Source organism: Chelon labrosus, assembly GCF_963514085.1.
Source record: "Chelon labrosus genome assembly, chromosome: 16".
Classification (NCBI taxonomy): Eukaryota; Metazoa; Chordata; class Actinopteri; order Mugiliformes; family Mugilidae; genus Chelon; species Chelon labrosus.
In genome coordinates, this window is record NC_140349.1 from 23,856,631 (window position 1) to 23,876,507 (window position 19,877).

The 19,877-nt window shown below is 40.9% G+C and overlaps 1 protein-coding gene across 4 annotated transcripts in view; it reads left to right on the forward strand.

Moving 5' to 3' along the window:
• The window catches only part of ctdp1 (CTD (carboxy-terminal domain, RNA polymerase II, polypeptide A) phosphatase, subunit 1), a 71,110-nt gene that overhangs the window by 22,234 nt on the left and 28,999 nt on the right, over positions 1-19,877 (forward strand). For 3 of the 4 annotated variants that reach the window (XM_084563282.1, XM_084563283.1, XM_084563284.1), the window contains exon 12: positions 12,373-12,620. In XM_084563282.1, the coding sequence (XP_084419408.1) occupies positions 12,373-12,620 (248 nt within the window). Of the gene's footprint in view, positions 1-12,372; positions 12,621-17,679; positions 17,738-19,877 lie in introns of those variants that run through there. The other variant, XM_084563285.1, reaches the window with a different exon arrangement.

Below are 19,877 nucleotides of genomic sequence, written 5' to 3' on the forward strand. Positions count from 1 at the left end.
AAATTGATGTTCAGTTCATTTGTGCAAGGAACAGGCTAATTCAACAGTAAGGTAGTTGCATTTTAAGAAGTGAGAACAGCCTTAACTTGATGCATGATTGTCGCATTGTATGTTTTCGTACCCTGACACCTTTCACGAGTAGTATTCAGATTGTTATTTAATCAGAATGGCTTGCTAGTTTCTTTCATGACATGTTTCCGTACTGAGAAATAATCACCTAGTTTGCTGACATGACATACAGTGAGACCAATGAACATCTAACCCTAACCCTAACCCTCTTAAGGGAAATGTTGAGACTCAGCCATAGAGACAGCAGGCTAAAATAATACCGAGTCAGATTCAAATTCGGAAAACTTTATTTGTCCCCTGGGGGCAATTTAAGGCACAAGTGAGCAGCTTAACATGCAAGTACAGACATTTTAAGGAGCAAAAAAACAAAAACAAACAAAAAAAACCCAACAGAAATAGAACAAGATACAAAATACAAAGTATATACAAGTTACCATGCCATAAATGTTATAACTATAAATAATGAACTAAAAACAGCTCATTGATGTGGTTTCTATTCCAATACACTTTTTACCAAATTCATTGAACTTTAATCTTCTCATGGTCCACTAGCTGACCATTCTGTCTGTGCTGAAAAACTTGACTGTATATAAATATGGAGGAACTGTCTGTGACATCACTCAGGAAGTGGTATGCTAAGTTGAGTATGTGGCTCTATCAGGCATCTTGTGATGAATTATTTTCTTATTTTTTTTTTGTACCAGGCTGTATGGTACAAAATGTTTAGTTTTGCAGTAAAGATCGATATTTTTTTTTTTTTGGAGCCTGCATCAAGTGGCCATTTGAGGAACTGCTCTGTTTTCCAGCCCCGTAGGTTGCTCTGTTAATGCGAAACCAAGTGGGACAAACCGATCCCCACAACACCATTCCAGCCAAGCAGCAACAGGAGAGTTGTGAATATTACCGTGTGGAGTTTATGTGCTGGCTCTGGGAAACAGTCTCAATCTCCGGCAACAACTTGTTCAGTTACATATTTGTTTTCTGCTCTCTCTCGTTAGTGTCTGCCCTGGCAATGCGCATCCACAAATACTCAGGGACGGGGTCCTGAAGAAGCACTGAAGAGTGTGTTTGTTTGGCTGTTAAGTTCATATAACAGACTTCCTTGGATATGTGTACTCCACCAATATCAATGCTTTGAAGAACACTTTGGTTCTTTTAGAGGTGAACCATGTAAGATAAATAACAGTTGCTTTCTTCCCACTTAATGTGCGTACTCAGGGATATCGAGGTACTAGCAATGTAACTTGCAGTTTAAAATGAGTTACCAGACTCCAAATAATCGCTTAATCTTTGACTTCAATCAGGAAATAAATAGTGGCGTACATTTACAGTCACTTAGGTAATCGGTTATACTCTAGTAACAGGTTTTCTCTAGCAACTGTCATGTAAACAAGAAACCTGGTTACCATAATCAGTAGGGGATTAGAGAAGCCTGATTTCCCCTGGTAGATTTTTATCTAATTACACAGGTTTCCCTGCCACATATACACTAAACCAGGTTTCGAATCATCTTTCTCTATGCACCCAGGAGAAGTTTCAAGTCCACATGTGCCTGCAGAAACCCTAGAAGTTGAACCAAAGGAAACTTTGATCTGGTCAACAGGAAACAGTTGAGGAAGACTGAATTTTCTTAAGTCAGTGCACTGAATTGAATATATCCTGAGTCGGATCCCTTGAAAGATGTAAATAAGTAAATTCATTCATACAGTCCATTTAATAAAAAAAAGTTAGATCACAGTCAATTTATTTGAGCTGAGTATATTGTCACACAAATTTAAATAAAGTTGAAATCCATGCAAGTTCAGGCTGCATGAGTGAACTGTGAGGATTTAGACGCCATGCAGTGTTGGTGTGAGATGTGTGATGCCATGGAGGCCCTCAGAGACGTGGCTCATTAAGCCTGGGATCACACGAGATCTTGCACAGTCATCAGTCACTGTGATCCCAGCTCTCTCTCTCCGTCTACAGGCATTGATCTGTTACATCCTTGGTGAGATATAATCTTTGGGGGTTACAGGGTAGGGCAGGTTTCTGCATGTGTCTGCAGAATATGGAGGCTCATTAGGGATTTCTCTCATGAGTATGATGTTTTCCAATCAGCCACGGCATTAAGACCATTTAGCTAATTTTGTGTAGGTCAAGGTTTGACTTTGACTACATCTCAGGAATGTCATTGATGGAATTTCTTCAAATTTGGCAAAGCTGTAGATTTGTGTTGTCCCCTCTGAAAAACAGTGGCATGTGAGTGCAAACGTACGTCTGCCAAAGTTTAAAAACACTGTGGCCCTTTGTGAGAAAGTTGAAACTCTTGGAAAATGTTTTTTTTCTGACTTTCAAAACATTATGCAACCTTTAAACTTAGTTTCAGTCCTCTTTTTTTTAAATTTAAATTTAAGCTTTCAAACACTGAGTTTAAGGTTTAAATCTTGGCATGATATTAATCCCACAAAATCAGTTATTTTGTGTGTGTGTCATTTTTCTTGGTTTGTTTAAACGATGCTTATGATTCTGTATTAAGGCTACAAAAGTGTGCAGCTGCCAAAATAATGGAGCGTAATGCAATGTAAGGGCCAAGCTGTGGTCTCTCCAAACCATAGACTGTATAAAGATGGACGGCGGAACCGCTCCTCAAAAGTGAAGCTAAAGCAAGAAGAGCTCCCCCTGTTGACTGGCTCCAGTATAGGTCATAAGCTCCACCCCCTCCATGTTAGTGGATGGGACCTGGGCTTTCAAGGCTCCTTTTTTCTCCAAGGATGCTTTTTTATTTTAGTTAGTTAATATAATGTTGACGCATGTTCAAGTGTCAATTTTTTGAATACATTTTAGTTAGTTATTTGATGCTATAGATACAGGATGTGACACAGTGGTGACTACTACTGGCAATGCCAGCTGCTCCATACCTCCGACCGCGAGAGTTGTTAAAAAAAAAAAAAAAGAGAGAGAAAAAAAAACGAATACAGTGCATAATCCAACATTTCACTGGTGGAAGTAGTCCAATATTAATTAAACGAAAATGCGAGTGAGAAGTGTGGTTAGGTCATTGATAACACGGCTCCGCGTGGCTCCACTCTCTGACTGTGAAGACTCTGACTCCAAACTCGCAAGATGGCGCCACCCATATCCCTGGGAAACTAGTGTTTATGCAAGGAAGTGGCGACACGTCCATATTTATACACTCTATCCTCCAAACTAGCACTTGAGACGTACTGTCCAATAACAGAGAGCAAATGTGTTAATTGTGGTTCCAGAGAGAGAGGGAGGAGAGGGTCAGGAGAGACATGATATTGTCAGAAAACTGTGATAACAGTTTGTAGGGAAATTTAAAACTAACTAGCTGCAAGTAGGGAGTTTGCATGTTCTCCCTGTGTCTGCGTGGGTTCTCTCCAGGTACTCTCCAGGCTTCCCCCCATCGTCCAAAGACATGCTGGTTAGGTTAATTGGTGATTCTAAATTGGCCATAGGTGTGAGTGTGAATGGTTGCGATAGACTTCGGCACCTCTCGCCGAATGACTGCTGGGATAGGCTTCAGTTCCCCGCAACACTTCACAGGACAAGCGGTTAACAGAAGACGAATGAAAGAACTGAAAGCAGGAAAAAGTTGAAAAAGTTACAAAGAAACTGTGAGAAAGACGGCCTATATCCAGTGTTGGAGTGGTGTGGGGAAGGCAGGAAGTTCCTCAAGCAAATCGTCCGCTGTGTAATTCAGACCCTAAATAGCGTAAAGCTGAAATCAACCGTCTGTTGCCCTTAGCTGAGTGTGTGGTGCTGTCCGTGGTGCTGAAGTTTGTTACAGTTTACAAAGCAGCAGGCTGCAAGACAGCCTATCAACCCGGCCACACCAGAGCTACGAGGTCAGGTGCTGTCAGCCATTACGCCGACGTGACCAGCAAATTACCGCTCCCAGACGGAGGTCTCTCCATCGTCTGTCCCTTAATCTCAAGTCTTCTCAATATTCCCTCTCCTTCTGTTTCCATTTGCACCCGTCCTTGGCAGTTTGACAGAAATATCTAATCTGAATGTGGCAAGATGCTCACTTTTGGTCTTAGATCAAAAAATTTGCACCCACCCCATTAGGAGTAAGCAGGAAATTTTCTACACCGGACCCATCATTGATATAAGAACACCCTCCCGTAGCCTCTGAATGAGCTCTCTGAAGTAATGTTTTCAGCTCAGCGTTATGTAACTCCCCTCAGCACGACGTGGTAGCATGTCTTTCTGAGACGACGGTGAAAAGAAGCCAATATCTTCCTGCTTGCAGAGCCTCTGAAGAATTCTTGTTCTCAAATGATTGTTGCTTTCTCTACGTTTGAGCACTTCAGCCTTCACAGATGTAGGAGGAGCAGGCGGAGGAAGCGTGAACATGTGAATTTGTGTTGCGATTATTCCCATGAGAATGCCCTTGACTCAATAGCTGGACTGCACCTTTGATGTGACCCTGAGCTAATGAATAATCCAGGTGAATGCTGCTATGAGCACAGTCGGTTTGGAGGCCTTTCTGCTTGTGATTCATCAGTCTCGCCACCTTTTTATTCCTTTTTTTTTGGCTTACTAGTAAGCAGTATATCTTCACATTGACTTCTCATGCACATTTGCATACATTTTTTCCCCCCGGGGCATGAGGTGAGCTTTTTTCCAAAGCCTTTTTTCTTCCTCTGCGCCCACATTAAATGACCCATCAATGGCCTCCCTCCATTCAGCAATCAGCTGTCGGTCCTATTACCACATCTGACTACCTTTCACAGATGCAGTCAGTAATTTTGGCAAGGTATAAAGCTTATGTAATCTCCCCTTCAGTGGAACTGTGCTATGTAAAATTCTTCCTGTGCAGAGGAGTCTGGTGAAGACAGGAGCTGCTAGCACAATAAGAATCAGCACAAACAGAAACCGATCAAGACAACGAGCTCTGATTGGCTGCGCGGAAACGAGCTGAGCTCTCTCTGGGAGTCCCTAATTCACCTTTTCCGCTGCTGAATATTTCTCGCAGGTACAGGATTGTGTCTGTTTGATTGATGTTTTTCCTTTTCAGTCAGACCTTGGGTGAACTCCTTGAGAACTTTGCGATTTCTTCACTAACTTTGTTGCAAGTGAAGTGCTGTGAAGATCATTTTAACCTTTGTCAGAAAGTGTTCCGCTGCACAACAATCTCAGAGGTTGACGCTTTTGGTATTTCTGAATAATAATAATAAGAAAAAAAAAACACACACTCTAACAAATCCTTATTTGTATAGTGCTTTTTTTGAGCACTGTTCTGCTTTCTGCAGTGAAGTCAACATATTCTCCAGCATATAATGAATATTTCACACTTCAGAAATCAATTGTAATTATACTACTTAATGTCATGTTGACAGAACAGATAAAGCTCTACTGCAGGGGAGTCAAACTCATTTTAGGGGGGGGCACTGACAGCACAATTTGATTTAAGGCACACTGGACAAGTAACATATTCGCATTATAACCTATAAATAACCACAGCTTATCTCTTTGTATTAGTGCAAAGAGGTACAAATACATTATGAATATATTTACATTTAATAAACTATCCTTTTACAAAACATTTTATCAACAACAATCTCTTGAGAGAAAAGAGCAATTTCAACCCATCTGCCATTTAGTTCTGCATCTCAGTGTTGCGTTATGTCCACGACTCTTACTACAACAGACCCCTAGTGAAAAGATTAGGAGCAGCAGTTACTTTTATTAAAAAATTGCAGTTTATGTCTTCAGTGTAGTTTTTCACGCTTTGCAAATTCTTCCTGCAGGACAGATTGGATCCTCCGACGGGCCGGTTTTGGCCCACAGGCCATATTTTTGACACCCTGTTCTGCTGCAAAGGCGCATTGCAGCGCCTGTACAGTGTACCATTTTCACATACTAGTTGTAATTCATCTTCATAAAAGGCAAGCGTTGGGGCCCATTCTGGATTTAATGGCAACAATCAATAATAATGATAATTAGCTTTGCACAACAGATTATTGCAGTGTTGCACCAAACTCTGCAGCTGGAAACACTGCTGGTAGGACCGTAAGAAGACTTCAAGATGTTTTCCATGCGATAACTTCATTAATAACTATGAAACTGTAAAGAGGCCCTCTTTCGTATTTAGAATGGAATAAATAACAAGACCTAGAACAGCAAAGTTTCCCACCACTGGTGTAAGTTTTCTTTTTCGGTTCAGTTCAGCATCTTTTCCATGAATATATTGTGGGCCGTGGTGTTTTTATGTAAAAAAAAAAAAAGTCATTATTTTTCGGACTTTCTCCTGGAGGTGGCACACTGTTGACAGACGCTGCTTTCTTGACTGCTTCCTGTCCTTAAACCGTTGCGCGTCTATTACCTTTACATGTTTGCCATTAATTTGGTACAGAAACATGTGCACAACGGATATGTAATGCTTACTGAGCATTTTCACCGAGCATTTTTCATTTTCATTTCCACTCAACCTGCAAATCATTTGCAATAAAATTCCCCACTTCCATTCTGGAAGACAGCAGCCAAGGACTGTTGCTTTTTGTTTGCCAGTGTTACCAGCTCAGCCATCCTGCTTTCTGACAGTGATGGCTGGGTGATGGTGACACAGATGTGGAGTCCTGCTGGAAGAGGTAGTTCAGAGAGAAATGTGAATCCTACACAACCAAAAATACTGCTGTTCACAAACTTGTATTGAACCATGGATGCTGCAGCAAACGCTTCAGTTATTCAATTAATAGTCGATATTGACAATTGTAGCATTCCTAGTCAGCTTACTGTAATGCCAAGTGCAACAGAGCACACACCTGACCACAACCAACACCACCTATGAGCTAAACAATTCCACGGAGAAGGTTACTATTTTACAGTGAACATTGTCATCATATATGTATTTTTAATTTAAAATAAGATGTACAAAGGTGGCACATCTCATACATGGAAAAGAAATACTGGCATTTGGCTCATATCCCACAAAACACATGTTTTGGCTCTGAGCATTCCTTAAAGGCTTCTTTATTTTTAAAATATAACATCGCAGTCCCTCTCCCAGATACCTTTTCAAGAAACTGCTTGGATAGTGAATTATGTGGCTGAACTGCGAACGCCCAGTTTGTATTATTTGATTATTATTCACAGAATACTGTTTAGGAAAGCCTTTGTTTAAATGACATTTCATTTTCATCCAACAATAAATCTGAATACGATGTGGCGACAGCTTGGCAGGATGTGTATGTGTATATTTGGTACGGATTGTGATTTTACAGCAGCAGCATAATCAAAGTCCTAATGTAATAGCCACTTTTTTAAAGTAGGCCTCAGCTCAGTTTAAACTCGTTGATCAATAGTATCAGCTACTCCTAACTGCTGGCTTTGATTTCAGAATAATGGACCATCAGCTTCTTTGGCATCACATTAATCTTTCAGTGTGAGAATGATGCCCATGGCTGGATTTAAAGTTGAAATATCAATGTTCAGAGTTTAGAAGCACTTTTTTAAGCTCTACTGGGTCTACTGCTTTTTTTTTATTTGTGTGTTCATTTGTGGCAAGCATATTAGACTGTAAGTGAACAGTTTGGAGTTCTGTCATCTGGTTTTAACTTGGCTCAAATGGTCAAAAACAGATACTAAGTAAAAGATTGCATGCCAAAATGCCCGTTAATAAAGCTCACAAAAATGCTAGCTATGATGAACGCTTTCTCTGATGTAGTGGCAGGGATGACGGCACTCGACGGTAAACGGGATTTAACTTTTGCAGCCGCTTCAAAAGTGCTCATTCAGCAAGCTGCACGCTGACTGGGCTGCACCCACAGAAATGTTCTGATGGTGTCAAATGATTTGCGGTGCCAGCAAATTTGCGATTGTTGTCAGTACTTCATCAACCTAGGTCTACGTTATGGTTACATTTGTAGCGCAGACTGGTATTAGGATATGGCCAGTAAGTTTCAGATTTTTCTGGTGAAATAAATTCATTCAGGACATTGGAATGATAGGAAGCAAAATGCACTAGAAACCCCAGTCTAGGACCTGAATAACTTTGACACGGACCAGACAGTTAACTGGGTCATAGCGTCTGCAAAATGACAAGGTTTGTGGATTGCGCTCAGTCAGCAGGAACATTTGGTAACTGATCTGTGGTACAAATCTATGGCCCAATAGGATTGGTGGCGTCTTGGTGCAAGGTACAGTACCACGGGACATCCTCAAAGGTCCAGTAGAGTACTTGCAGGTCTCAGCAGGTCAGTTATTTTAGGCCATTATCAACACGATATTTCAAAATGTATTGACACAAGACAGTTTTTTTTTTTTTTTTTTTTTAAGCCTTGTGGGCACTCTACTGAATTCTAATTACCCTCTTACGTGTCACAATTGCATTTCCATCCTCTTCATCTTTAACATCTCGCTCCAAACAGGTAAATGATCACGATGGACCACAGAGTGGTTACAAACAGTTCCTGACACAATGGTTCAGTAACTCGAGCATTGAGCCAAAAATAGATTCTATGCCCTGGATTCACACTTGTACTAACCTGTACTTACAGCTTGCAACGGTGAGACCAAAAGCCTGATTCGAAACTTACTTTGAGGGGGTGCTTTGAAAAGTTTCACGATGGGCTCTTGGGTTAGACTTTGATCACAGCCAGGAAAAAGAAAAATGCTGTGGGATGTTTGCCGTGCTCTTTGTGATTGTTAATGCTTCATATTCTACAAAGGTTGTAGACTAGGCCTTTCCTGACACAGTGAACTGTGAATTGGTTTTAAAAGGCAGAGATCAGAAGCAGACTTGGCTCTTACTAGGGATGCACCGATCCGACTTTTTCAGTCCCGATACCGATACCGATGCCTGGGCTTTGTATATCTGTCGATACCCGATACCGATCCGATACCATTGTTGAATTAATAATAAACTGCATATCTTCCATCTTATACCTTCCTTCCACCATGTAGAAGAAACTAAAGGCACCAGACTTTCCTAACTAAACATTACTTTTCTAACTAAGACAAAATAACATAGATGTAATGTATTGAATACTTATTTATTTGTTATTTAAAAAACAATTGTGCATCCAAATCGAAAATAGAATGTAATCAAACTTCTTAAAATAAATTTAAATAAATAAACATTTACTTTGCAGACATTGCAAACAGCCGTCGAACTAGTTGGCGTGGCAAGCCTGAAATATCTCCACACATCCGACTCTTTGGCTCGCTCCATGTTGCTTAAATGCTCCAACTCGTTCTTCTTCTTCTTCTTCTGTTTAATGGCGGATCATATCTTCACGACATATAGGTCCTACCGCCACCTACTGGACTACTACACAGGATCTCCAACTCGTTCCAGCATGCGACACACGTGCTGCTAATGAATGACGTAGGATCTGCTGCGACGGAGGAAAAAAAAAAAAAAAAAACTGGATCGGCCCGTGGATCTGTTATTTTTTCCGATCCCCGATCCAGCTATTTTGTCAATATCGGGGCCGATATCCGATCCCAATATCGGATCGGTGCACCCCTAGCTCTTACTGGCCATATACTGTACTTCGCAGTGCCTCCACGGTATTTGTCTGCAGTCAGCATCAAGTCTTTTGATGTATACACAGTACATGTGTATAGTGCGTTGCTCTTAAATCAGAAATCTCCTTTTGCTACCATCGTGCACCCTGCATGATACTCAGCTTCTGGGCTGGGCTTAACCACTTTACAGAAGAGGATACATTTTTCTGCGTTAGTGTGGTTTTCTAATAACATAAAATGACAGTTGATTTCCACGTACTTTTGTGGAAAACTACTGCCTGAAGCGATTCATAAGCCCCTTTCAGTGAGTCCAATTAGTGCTGTAGTAATTCAAGAGGTCAAGCTCTTCAGTGTTAAATATTTGTGAGCACCCCTTGTGCTGTTAAGTTTCCATTCTACTGATAACGGGGAAGTTAGGCTAACTAGCGTATGCTCAGAAAGTCATCTTAGTACTGAACCAGGAGTTGGCTTACTGTCACGCCATGCCACATCCATAAGTAATATTTCGGTGCCTGTCTGTATAGAAATGACACCAAACGGATACATTAGCCACAGTATCTGCCAGAACTAAAAATTAAATTTATTTAATATGTTTTTATTTTTTTTACAAAGATCTGTTGAGCACAGTTTCAATTCGCAGTTCTGTCTGCTGTCTGAAAGCCAAGCTCTCTGCTTATTGCAGCTATACTGCCAGCAAAATGTTCCTGCTTTTAAACCCTCAGCAGGCCTCACAGAAACAAGGCCCAATGAATTATTAGTGTTAGTGCTCTTTTGAAATAGTGATCGGCAAAATGGATATGACAGGAGAAATATGTATTGCACTGGAATAAAAAGCAACTTGTCTTGAGATAAAATCTTAAATTGTGTTTTGCTGTTTTATGTGCATCTAGTCCTGTAATTTGTCGGTGACTGGGAGGTTAATCTCATTCAGATTTTAAAATTTTTGAAAAATGGAACAGCAGGACAATCGGCAGCAAGCTCACGTTTCTTTTGTTTACCAAGGTGCTCTGCGGCTGTCCAAATATCCAACAACAAGGCTTTAATGAACCTGGCTTGACAGCGGTAATGATCCTGGCTCTAGCCCCCAAGTGAACATCCCTCTGCATTAATCCCAGTTTACCCCAAGGCACGAGCACCTAATGAGTCAATAGACGAAAGGCTGCTCTGGCCATATTCATTTTTATTGATAATTGGCCAACCTCTTCTGAATGGTCGATAACCCTTGACATTTAAAATCATGATCTGCTGAAAGAATACAAGATTGATGAGGTGACACTTGTACCTCCAGTATTTGTCATGTTTTTCCCTCTGGACAGACTGTTGTATTTAGCCGTGCCCTTTCCTCGTGGTAGAAATCAGATGGGATGAGTTTATTCAAAACACGCTCAGATCAAACAAGATTCAATCTGTGCGAGGAGGATGGGGAAAAAATAGAATGAGCATTACACTGTATTATCCAGTGGATCCTCCTGGCAGCTTTGGATGGGGGGGTCATTTTTGGTCTGTAGTTTTTGGTGTGTTTTGACAGAAAAGTAGAATATTGTGCATATGTTTTATGGAGCAGAGTGAACTGGGGGCCACTCGGACACATCTTTCATTTTATTACAAGACTGATAAGACTTGGAAGATCTAAAGTGCCCAAAATATCGGCACAATACTGTTTAGGCATTGGTAAGATAGCTGTTACATATAGTTGTGTATCGTTGTTCCATTATTTATCCACCAGACCCAAAACAGGGAAGAGGTTAGCCTGGCTAAGTGCAAATGAGACGAGCTCTGCCCACTAGCATCTGTAACATCCATTGTCGTCTCTACCCTCTTCTCAGTTTTTTTATTCATCTAAGCTGACCGGCTGTTAACTGAATCTTATTTATCATACACACAGTGCCATCACAATAAGCCCAAAATCATTGTTAACATGCGCTACATTACCTAATTAACAGTTTAGATGGATGCTAGAAAAAAAGAATTGGATTAGCTATATGCATGCACGTGCCCCAAACCATCAATTAGAATATTATTTATTTATTTATTTGTCTTTGACACGTGCAAAGTGGTTCAGGCTGCCGTGGTGCTTCAAATGTGCAGGAAAATGAACGGAGAGCTAAGAAGTTTTTCTTTTTCCCCTTACCATCAGGCCAATAAGTTCTGACCAAGCTGGTTATGAGGCGTTCTAATTGTGATCTGGCTGTCATTCTTATCATTAGTGTCCAAGAAAACAATTAACTCCAAATGGAAGTTATGTTTTGCGTGTTTAAAATGGCAAAAAAACTGACTTCATTTCATATGAGAGTCAATAATTGATTTAAATCTTTGGACGCATTCGGTGTGCTGCAGAAATCTTGCTTGAGCCTCTTAGCTGTTGGCCCCGAGTTTAATCACCATCCAAAATTTGAGTGCAGTACATAACCCAATTATTAACAGAGGGAAAAACCACTTTCCAGACATAATTAGATCCATAATTGGAATCTGGGCTACGTCAAGGGAACTGGATAATACGCGGGGTCCCCCTTGATGATACTTGGAGCAGGAGTTATTCTTTTTAATTGAACATGTCATTAGTTCTATTTAATGATTACCTACAAAATAAAAAATGTTAAATTATGCAGGTTAATGATATGGTAGATGTCTCCCACAAAATAACAAAAAGCAGATTCATTTATTGGCGTGTTTGGAGAGGGAAATAATTAATCTCAGCTTGACGAAATGCAAAACGCAGGGATATTTTTGGATGGGCTAAGTCCAATATGTATTCATGCTGCTGTTGCAGAATGTCATGATGCACACAACGAAGCTCACAAAAACATGTCTTTTGTGGGAAAGGTGGATGACATCTTAGGCGAGGAGAGCGACAACGAGAGTGAGGAGCGAGGGAAGGAGAAGTCAGGTAACGAGGAGATGGAGGAAGAAGAAGAGGAGGAGGAGGAAGAGCAGCGGCGGCAGCAGCAGCAGCAGCAGCAGCCGGAAGCTGGACAGACAGCAGGTGGAGGCCTTGGTCCTCAGGCGATGAGCGTGGAGGAGAGGCTTCAGGCACTATCCAGCGACTCCAGACCATCCCATAGTGTCCCAAGGTGAGGCACAAATATTCTTATACAGTTTTTCTCAGCTCAGGAGTGAGGAGGCAGCTTAACTTAAATTGGCGTTGGCAAGACCCGAGGTCTGCTGAGGGATCTTTGCAAAACGCACCATATATTTTCCGGTCTTCCTTCAGCGGCGACTATTACCATAACACGCCACTTCATCAGCTTGGCTGTGCTGAAGCCAGACGGTCTGGTCCGTTGCCATGGAGACTAATTCCAAACAGACAGCAGGCATTGGAAGAGTTCTGAACATATGAGAGTGTCTTATTGCCGAAGAACAGGCCGAGCTGTCAGACAGCCAGGATTCAACCTCTCACGACAAATCATGTTGCTGCCTGTGGTGCATTCTGAGTGCTGATTATGTATTCATCAAGTGAAGTAACACGTGATTTAAACGCAGAAAACATATTACGGTTTACAGCGTATCTGCAGCTCTTAAAACGTCATTCTTTGACAAATGTTTTAGGTTTGTGACAAAAATGTCAATGTCATTAACACGGATATAGTACACAGTATAGAAGCTGCACTTTTTGACCACACAGAAGATGTCCATCATGTAAAGCCACAGACTAGCAGATGAATAACAAGACCACAACTAGCTTATTGCAACAAAACAAAAAATCCCTTAAAGTGTAGTGTAGTGAGTTTAGTCTGATTCTTGGTTGGCAGTCCGTCCTTTGCCTGTTGTGTATCAAACAAGAACTCCAAGAGCACATGCTAATAGATAGTATGATGACGCTGCTTTCCAGCGCATTTGCAAGTTGAGAGCAGTTGGTTTATGCACGGATATGTATATGTTTCCATTAACATTACGCTCAAAGTTGGTGTTAGAAACTTTTTGGACATAAATATGGTTGCATCTCCAACTGCAGTCAGCAGCTGACGTTAAATCCTACTCAACACTATGTGCTGCAAGTCAACATTTGAAATGGTTCATTCATTCATAGATTTCATGTTAAAATATGTAGATATGAGAAAATGCTCAATCTGAATGCACTGCTCAGGAAATAATGAATAGATCAATCAGACATTCTAGTATGTTCTTAAATGGACAGTGTTTCAAGACAGTAAGCTCAAACTGAAGTTTACACCGACAGGTCTCTCTCACTGCTCACTGTTTAGTCTCGTCTGGATTAACAAGATCATGCAGCTGCCTGACTGTCTACAAGAAGTTACAAGAACTTTCTTCCCCTCTTATTTATTAACACTTTTATTTATTAAATCGTTTCTCCAGTACTGACACCACATAAGCTGTGTTATCGTAATACAAAGAGCCAAGCTGAACTTTATTTCAATAACACCAGCGACCTGACCTTTCAAGCATGTTCTTCATTAGTCTTTGTTGAAACACGGCGTGAACGTACGACTTTGCTCAAGCGTTCCGTGTTTTACACGCAAGGCTGACCCGCTGTAATTACTGTGAACTATAGGGAGTGGTATACGAGGCTTTTGGGATGTCACTATACCTGAACTTTGGTAGTTGTGGTGAAATGAATGCATTATAAAAGAAACTCTCAAATGAGAAAGCTGCAGCACGCATCCTCTCGCTGAGTCTGACTAAATGGTAACAGTGGCTTGCTAATGTATTGAGCAACACCCACCTCATATTATGAGGTATTGCTACCGTACCCCAAACAAGCCAGCATTTCTAAATCTGTGTGGTGTGTTGATGTTGCCATTAATTAACAAAAACTGCAACATTTCAAGATGGGAACATTTTGGCAGCGTGTCGTAAATGTAAAAAATAAACAACTCCATGAGTTCCGCAAGGGTTTCCTCCTCTAGTTCAACATTTTCTGTGACGCTATTTATATACTGACTCAAACGCAACATATCTTCTTACACAACTCTTCGTGTGTGTGTCTTTTTCCACAAGTCCAGTACCTACAACATCCGCGGTAACTTTGAGAACTAGCCTTAGCCTTAAAACCCATGCTCGCACCTGCAAGCAAACATGTTCTCTTCCTCTCACTCATTTCCCTTTTCTCTGTGTAGTAGGCTTTCAGTTAAGTAGCAACATTAAATATGAACATCTGACAAAATGAAGCAAGGGCCTACATAACAGACAGTATGAGATCAATACAAAAGATAGAAATGAGCATAATAGATTCCCTTTTAAAACTGACAGCATGAGAATAACTATTAAATACATAATTTTACAGTTAAAGTAACAGTAATCCATGTGTTTAAGACTTTATAGTGGCTCAATTCTTTGTGTTTTTTCCCAGTAAGTAGTGTACAGTAAATGCATGTACATCATAGTATTTATTGTGCTGTAGACATTTTTCAGAGCTCCCCCTCTCTCTCTGTAGATATATCAATATATATTCACACTCAGAATTCAGACATGTCATATACATGCAGAGCAGGAAAAGCACAAGTGAAACTGAACATTCGCGATGGTTCCATTCCAGCAGATATTGCAGTGCAGCTTTTTTTTTTGTCAGTACAAAATGTGTGCTATGAAAAAAATCCATTTCACTTTAAGTTTCAACTAGATAGATGGAGAATGTCATCCATCACCCTTCAGTTGACCAAGCAAAATCCCCTGCCTCTAGTCTGAGCTCTTCAGATAATAGCCCCAATATTTGACCACTCCACCTCTTTCACCAGACTTGGGTTTCCTCTCACTAAGTCAGCGTTGAGCCTCTCTGCTCTGACTGACAGAGCTTAAAATGGAGTGTTTTTTTCCCACACCTGCATTCACTCAGAAACCGCTCTTCTTTTTTTTTTTTCTTCTTTCTGGGTGGTTTTGGCTGTGGCTCAGTATCCATTTCCGTCCAGACATGTCAGTCCATCTGTCACCTGGTCCGACACCTTTGGTAGCTGCTAATGAGTCAAGCCTAAAATACACGTCCACAGTGCTGTTTACTCGCTGTTGAAAAACCTCCAGTCCAAGTCCACCTCCAGTCTGTGCGGTGGTGCAGAGGAGCAGGGCATGATTAAACAGTCTGACACAAGGGGAAGGGGTGTAAATTTGATTCTGAATGCAGTGTGGACTTAAATTGGCAGGTTGCTCTTTGGGTGCTTCCATAGAAAGATACCGGCGGCATAGGCTAATAATATCAGCTTGTGCTTACCCCTGCTATGCCCTGTCTACTCTTTCTGCTTGTAAAAAGTGTTCAGCTAACAGGGACATACTGTATGAGGTTAAAAATGCACCTTGCCTGACTGGCTTGTACTCCAAATTCGTTCTTACTTTTTTGCTCTAATATCTTTAAAGCTAGCTGATGCTTTACTTTGGGTTTTGGGGAATCTCCGTGAATTTAAATCCGCCCAACTCACTAATTTCTCTTTGAAAACAAAAGAACAACCAAAGAAAGAAAAGCTAAAGGGGATTTTAAAAAATACTTTGCAATCAACAATTATTGTTTGTGTATAAAATGTCATAAAATGGAAAATAACTTTCAGTTGCTCAGTGTAACATTTTAAAATGCTTTAACTTGACCAAGAGTCACAATATTCAGTTTATTGTCATGTATAACAAAGAAATGCATTGTAAAATCAAATCCTCACAGTTTCGTCATTTGGCATTTTTGCTTAAAGAATGACTGAAGACTGTTATTTTGATTATCAAAATGGATCCATAATCATTTAGTGTCAGTTGATTAATTGGCAAATGTCACTACTTAAAAATAACCTTGGTGTCTATGACTCACTCTTAATAAACTGAAGGATAAAAAGTTATTCCTCCAGTGAGTATAGATCATGCAGATATATTAGGCTTTCAAAGGGGTACTTATGCAGTCAAGTATGCTATTTTCATACAGTTCTTCTCATGGAAAACCTTTAAAAGAAAAAGAAGACTAGTACAAATGAATGCGGCAGAAGTAGAGATATTCTAGCTTTTAGTCTACAGTTCAGTTCCAAGTCCCAAAACCTCTCCAGATCCTCCAGATCCCGTCAGATCTGCACCATACTTCCCGCATGGCTCCAAACCCTGCGCCGCATCGTGACTTGCAGCTCCCCAGACGTCGTGATGACGCAGGCTGCAGCAGCTGTGGTTGGTCCAAAATTTCTTTGTGCATGTCTCTCAGCGGTCGGACAAACTTCACCCTCCTCCTGCCTCAGATTGCTCAGTGGTCGGACACGTCTCCTCCAACGTCTTCTCTCTTTTCTGCATTGCAGTGATTTCGGTAAAAATAACTGTTGTTCAGCGTTTATTAGCTTCGGCTCTAACTTGATGCAAAGAACGCATTGGCACACTGCTCACTAACGTGCCAGTATAAATGCTCCCTCCAGTATAGGGCCGGTGCCTAGTCTATAATGTAGACTGTGTGTGGATTCATTATGTAAGTGTAAACCAAGTGGCTTCTAGTGTCAAACCTTGGACCCCCAGTTGGTATCACAGTCTACCTGTTTACCATGCTTTGATTCAAGTAATGCAGCTCATGGGGAGATCATTGAGTCTTAACACCATCAAAAAAATGCGATGACTGATTATGCATGCAGCATAATTTCATGCACAGGTGTACAGTGAGGCTTAACAGAGTTAACAAGCTTGTATAAGCTAAAAAAAAAAAAAAAAAAAACTTCTGTCTGCCAGACTGTGTTAATGTAATTCTCCTGTCTGACAGAAAAGAATTTGACTGCAATGTTGCCCTGTAGGCCATTAGAGACAGTTTAACATTTCTAGAAGAAGTCATTTAGCTGCTTCCTGATTAAGGACTGGACTCCTTGGGACCTCCAGTCCTCCGGGAGCTGGCTTAGTAGTTGCCACTCTGTCAGTCTCCATCCCTGGCTCTACCATTTTCTTATATTTGCTACTCAATAGGCCTACATCTGTTGCTAAGATACTGTAGCGATGTCTGCGTTTTGTTCTCACCCCTGCTCCTGCCTTTTTTCCCTACCCTTTTTTTTTTTTTTTCATTTCTTGTTTCTGTCTAAAGTGACACCAGCACTGCTCTTATTACTGTTCTTTTCAAACATGCTGCCGTTATTATCCCCTAACTCCGCTAAAATCAGCCGTTCAGACACTCTCACCAAAACACCACCAGCACCGCAACAGCAAAATTTAGCCAACTACCTCTTTGTTTTTGTTCCTCCCCAGTTGAGAGCCATCCTACTAAGCAGGAAGGAATTTACACCCACAGCGTCAGGCTGAATCAAGTCTGTTTTTGTCAAAATGAAGCAGCACTTTGTGTCCTAAGAACCAATGCTGGCAAGCACACTGTGAGGTAAATCAATAATTAGCTTCAGCAAAGGTTATTCAAACAGCATTTATTTTCCGGCACATTTGTAAAATCTTTACAGAGAGCTTTTTTTTTCTTTTCTTTTTCAATATTGTTGCAAACAGTTCTACAGAATCTTGAACATGAGCAGCTTTAATACGCATTCAATATTGAACATTGAAGGGCGCTGCTGCCAGAAGTGCAAGAATGGCTTTTGGAATGTGGATGCATTCATTTGTGGTGCGTGAGTGACTTATAAAAACAGTGAGCGCAATTGGGAAGTCAGTATTATGCAGGTCAGAGTCATGGCTAATGTATTTTGAGCATAAACGCTTCCATTACCGTCTCCTCTAATTAACTGCACGGCAAAAAGAAGAGTTTACTCGCCTCGTTCCGCCTCGATCCGCCTTGAACCAGTTTAACCCCGACCGTCCCTGAAACTTTCTGTCTTGATATTGAATTTCTTTAATGCAGTTTTAAAGTGGTTCAAAGGCTCAGAAAATCCAAAGAAAGGAGTTCCTTGCTTGGCATTCCAGCCCTCTTGTGGACGTGTTGGTGGTGATTAGATTCTAGTCAGGACCGATGTGAATGATTTATGATGAGCAGTGACACTTAGGGCTCTAACAGATTTAAGATTTAATAAGTGGGCTGGAGGGTGGATACAAAAGGTGGATGAACTTTTATCTACAACAAGATAACAAAGTCTTGTGCCGTTTCAGGCGGTGTTGTCACAGTTCCAAGCCACTGCTGTAGTTAACCTGCCAGGCTGAATTGCTTTTATTTTTTGTGTCCGATTAACCAATTTAGTTCAATTTTTTTTACATTTGCAGAGGCTGCAGACATTTTTTGGTGTGACTTTTTAGCTTTCAGATAGAACACTCCTCAAACTGGCACACCTCCTGGTGAGAATTGCAGCACTAATGTGCGAAACCAGGAGCATGGAGAGTGTTTAATGACGACTGGATCAAAGTTTTGGCCTTCACCTTGGGCTCATACTCTGCTTGCTTCTCGTCTCTCTTGCCTGATAAATATTAAAAGGCATCCAGTTCCTTGGACACATTAGCATGTAAACATCTTTCTCTTCACAGTAGCGTTTCAGAGGATGTAGCACTGACACATACAGCAGCCCGTTCCAGGCACAGAGGATGTCACATTCTAGCTTCATCTGTCTCTTCAAATTATGCCATTTTATCATTCCAACATAAATATGTTAATGTTCCTTTTGGCTGCATCCACACATGACAGGACATTTATGTAATGAGCTGCATGCACAAGCAATGTTTGGCACAGTGATAAAGGGAGAACAGCAGTGAGTTACAAAACATTTCACAGCAGTTTCGTCATTTGATGTTATTTAATAGCTGATTCTCGACTGTTTCACAGTGTATGTGAAGCATTGAGCGATGAGATGTTAGGCTGGGGCTGTTTGCTCACATGCTGTTTGTATTGTTGTGTTTGTCAGTTCATTACTGTGTTTTTTTTTTTTTAACCTCTCTTGTCCCATAATTGCTGAGCTAATGAATTAGGAGTGTTCTTAAAAGAGCTGTCTGAGATGTGTGTACAGCTGCTGCCTCTACCTTAGTCTACTGCACGCTGACTTCAGGCCTCTGCCAGGTTCAGCGTTTAGAAACATTTCATTATGTCCAACCAAGAAAGATTGCCGTTCGCGACCCGATCAAAGCTCATTCAGCTACCATACCCTCATGTTAATTGGCTGTAATGTAATTACCGTAAAGTATCTCTGAAAGGGGTCATCTTTATAGTTTGTATCCAGTTTTCCCCGTGCTCTGGGAAAATGTAGGATTCAGTGTGACATAATAGGGTTTTAATGTCTTGCTAAAGGGGACACCAGGAAAAAAATGATTCTAGTTTAACCTCATTTATGCAACGTGCTCAGTTTGTTTTATTCATTATTCAAATGAAACTCCCATCATTTCCACGGTATGTACACTTGATTACGGTGACTACCAGACAGCTCATCTGGCAAAAAGAAATAGGATCTTCTGCAAGATCTCTGCAAGTGGGCAGAGGGAAAAATATTTAGGGAAAAACTGCAGGAGACGCTAAGAACTCATTT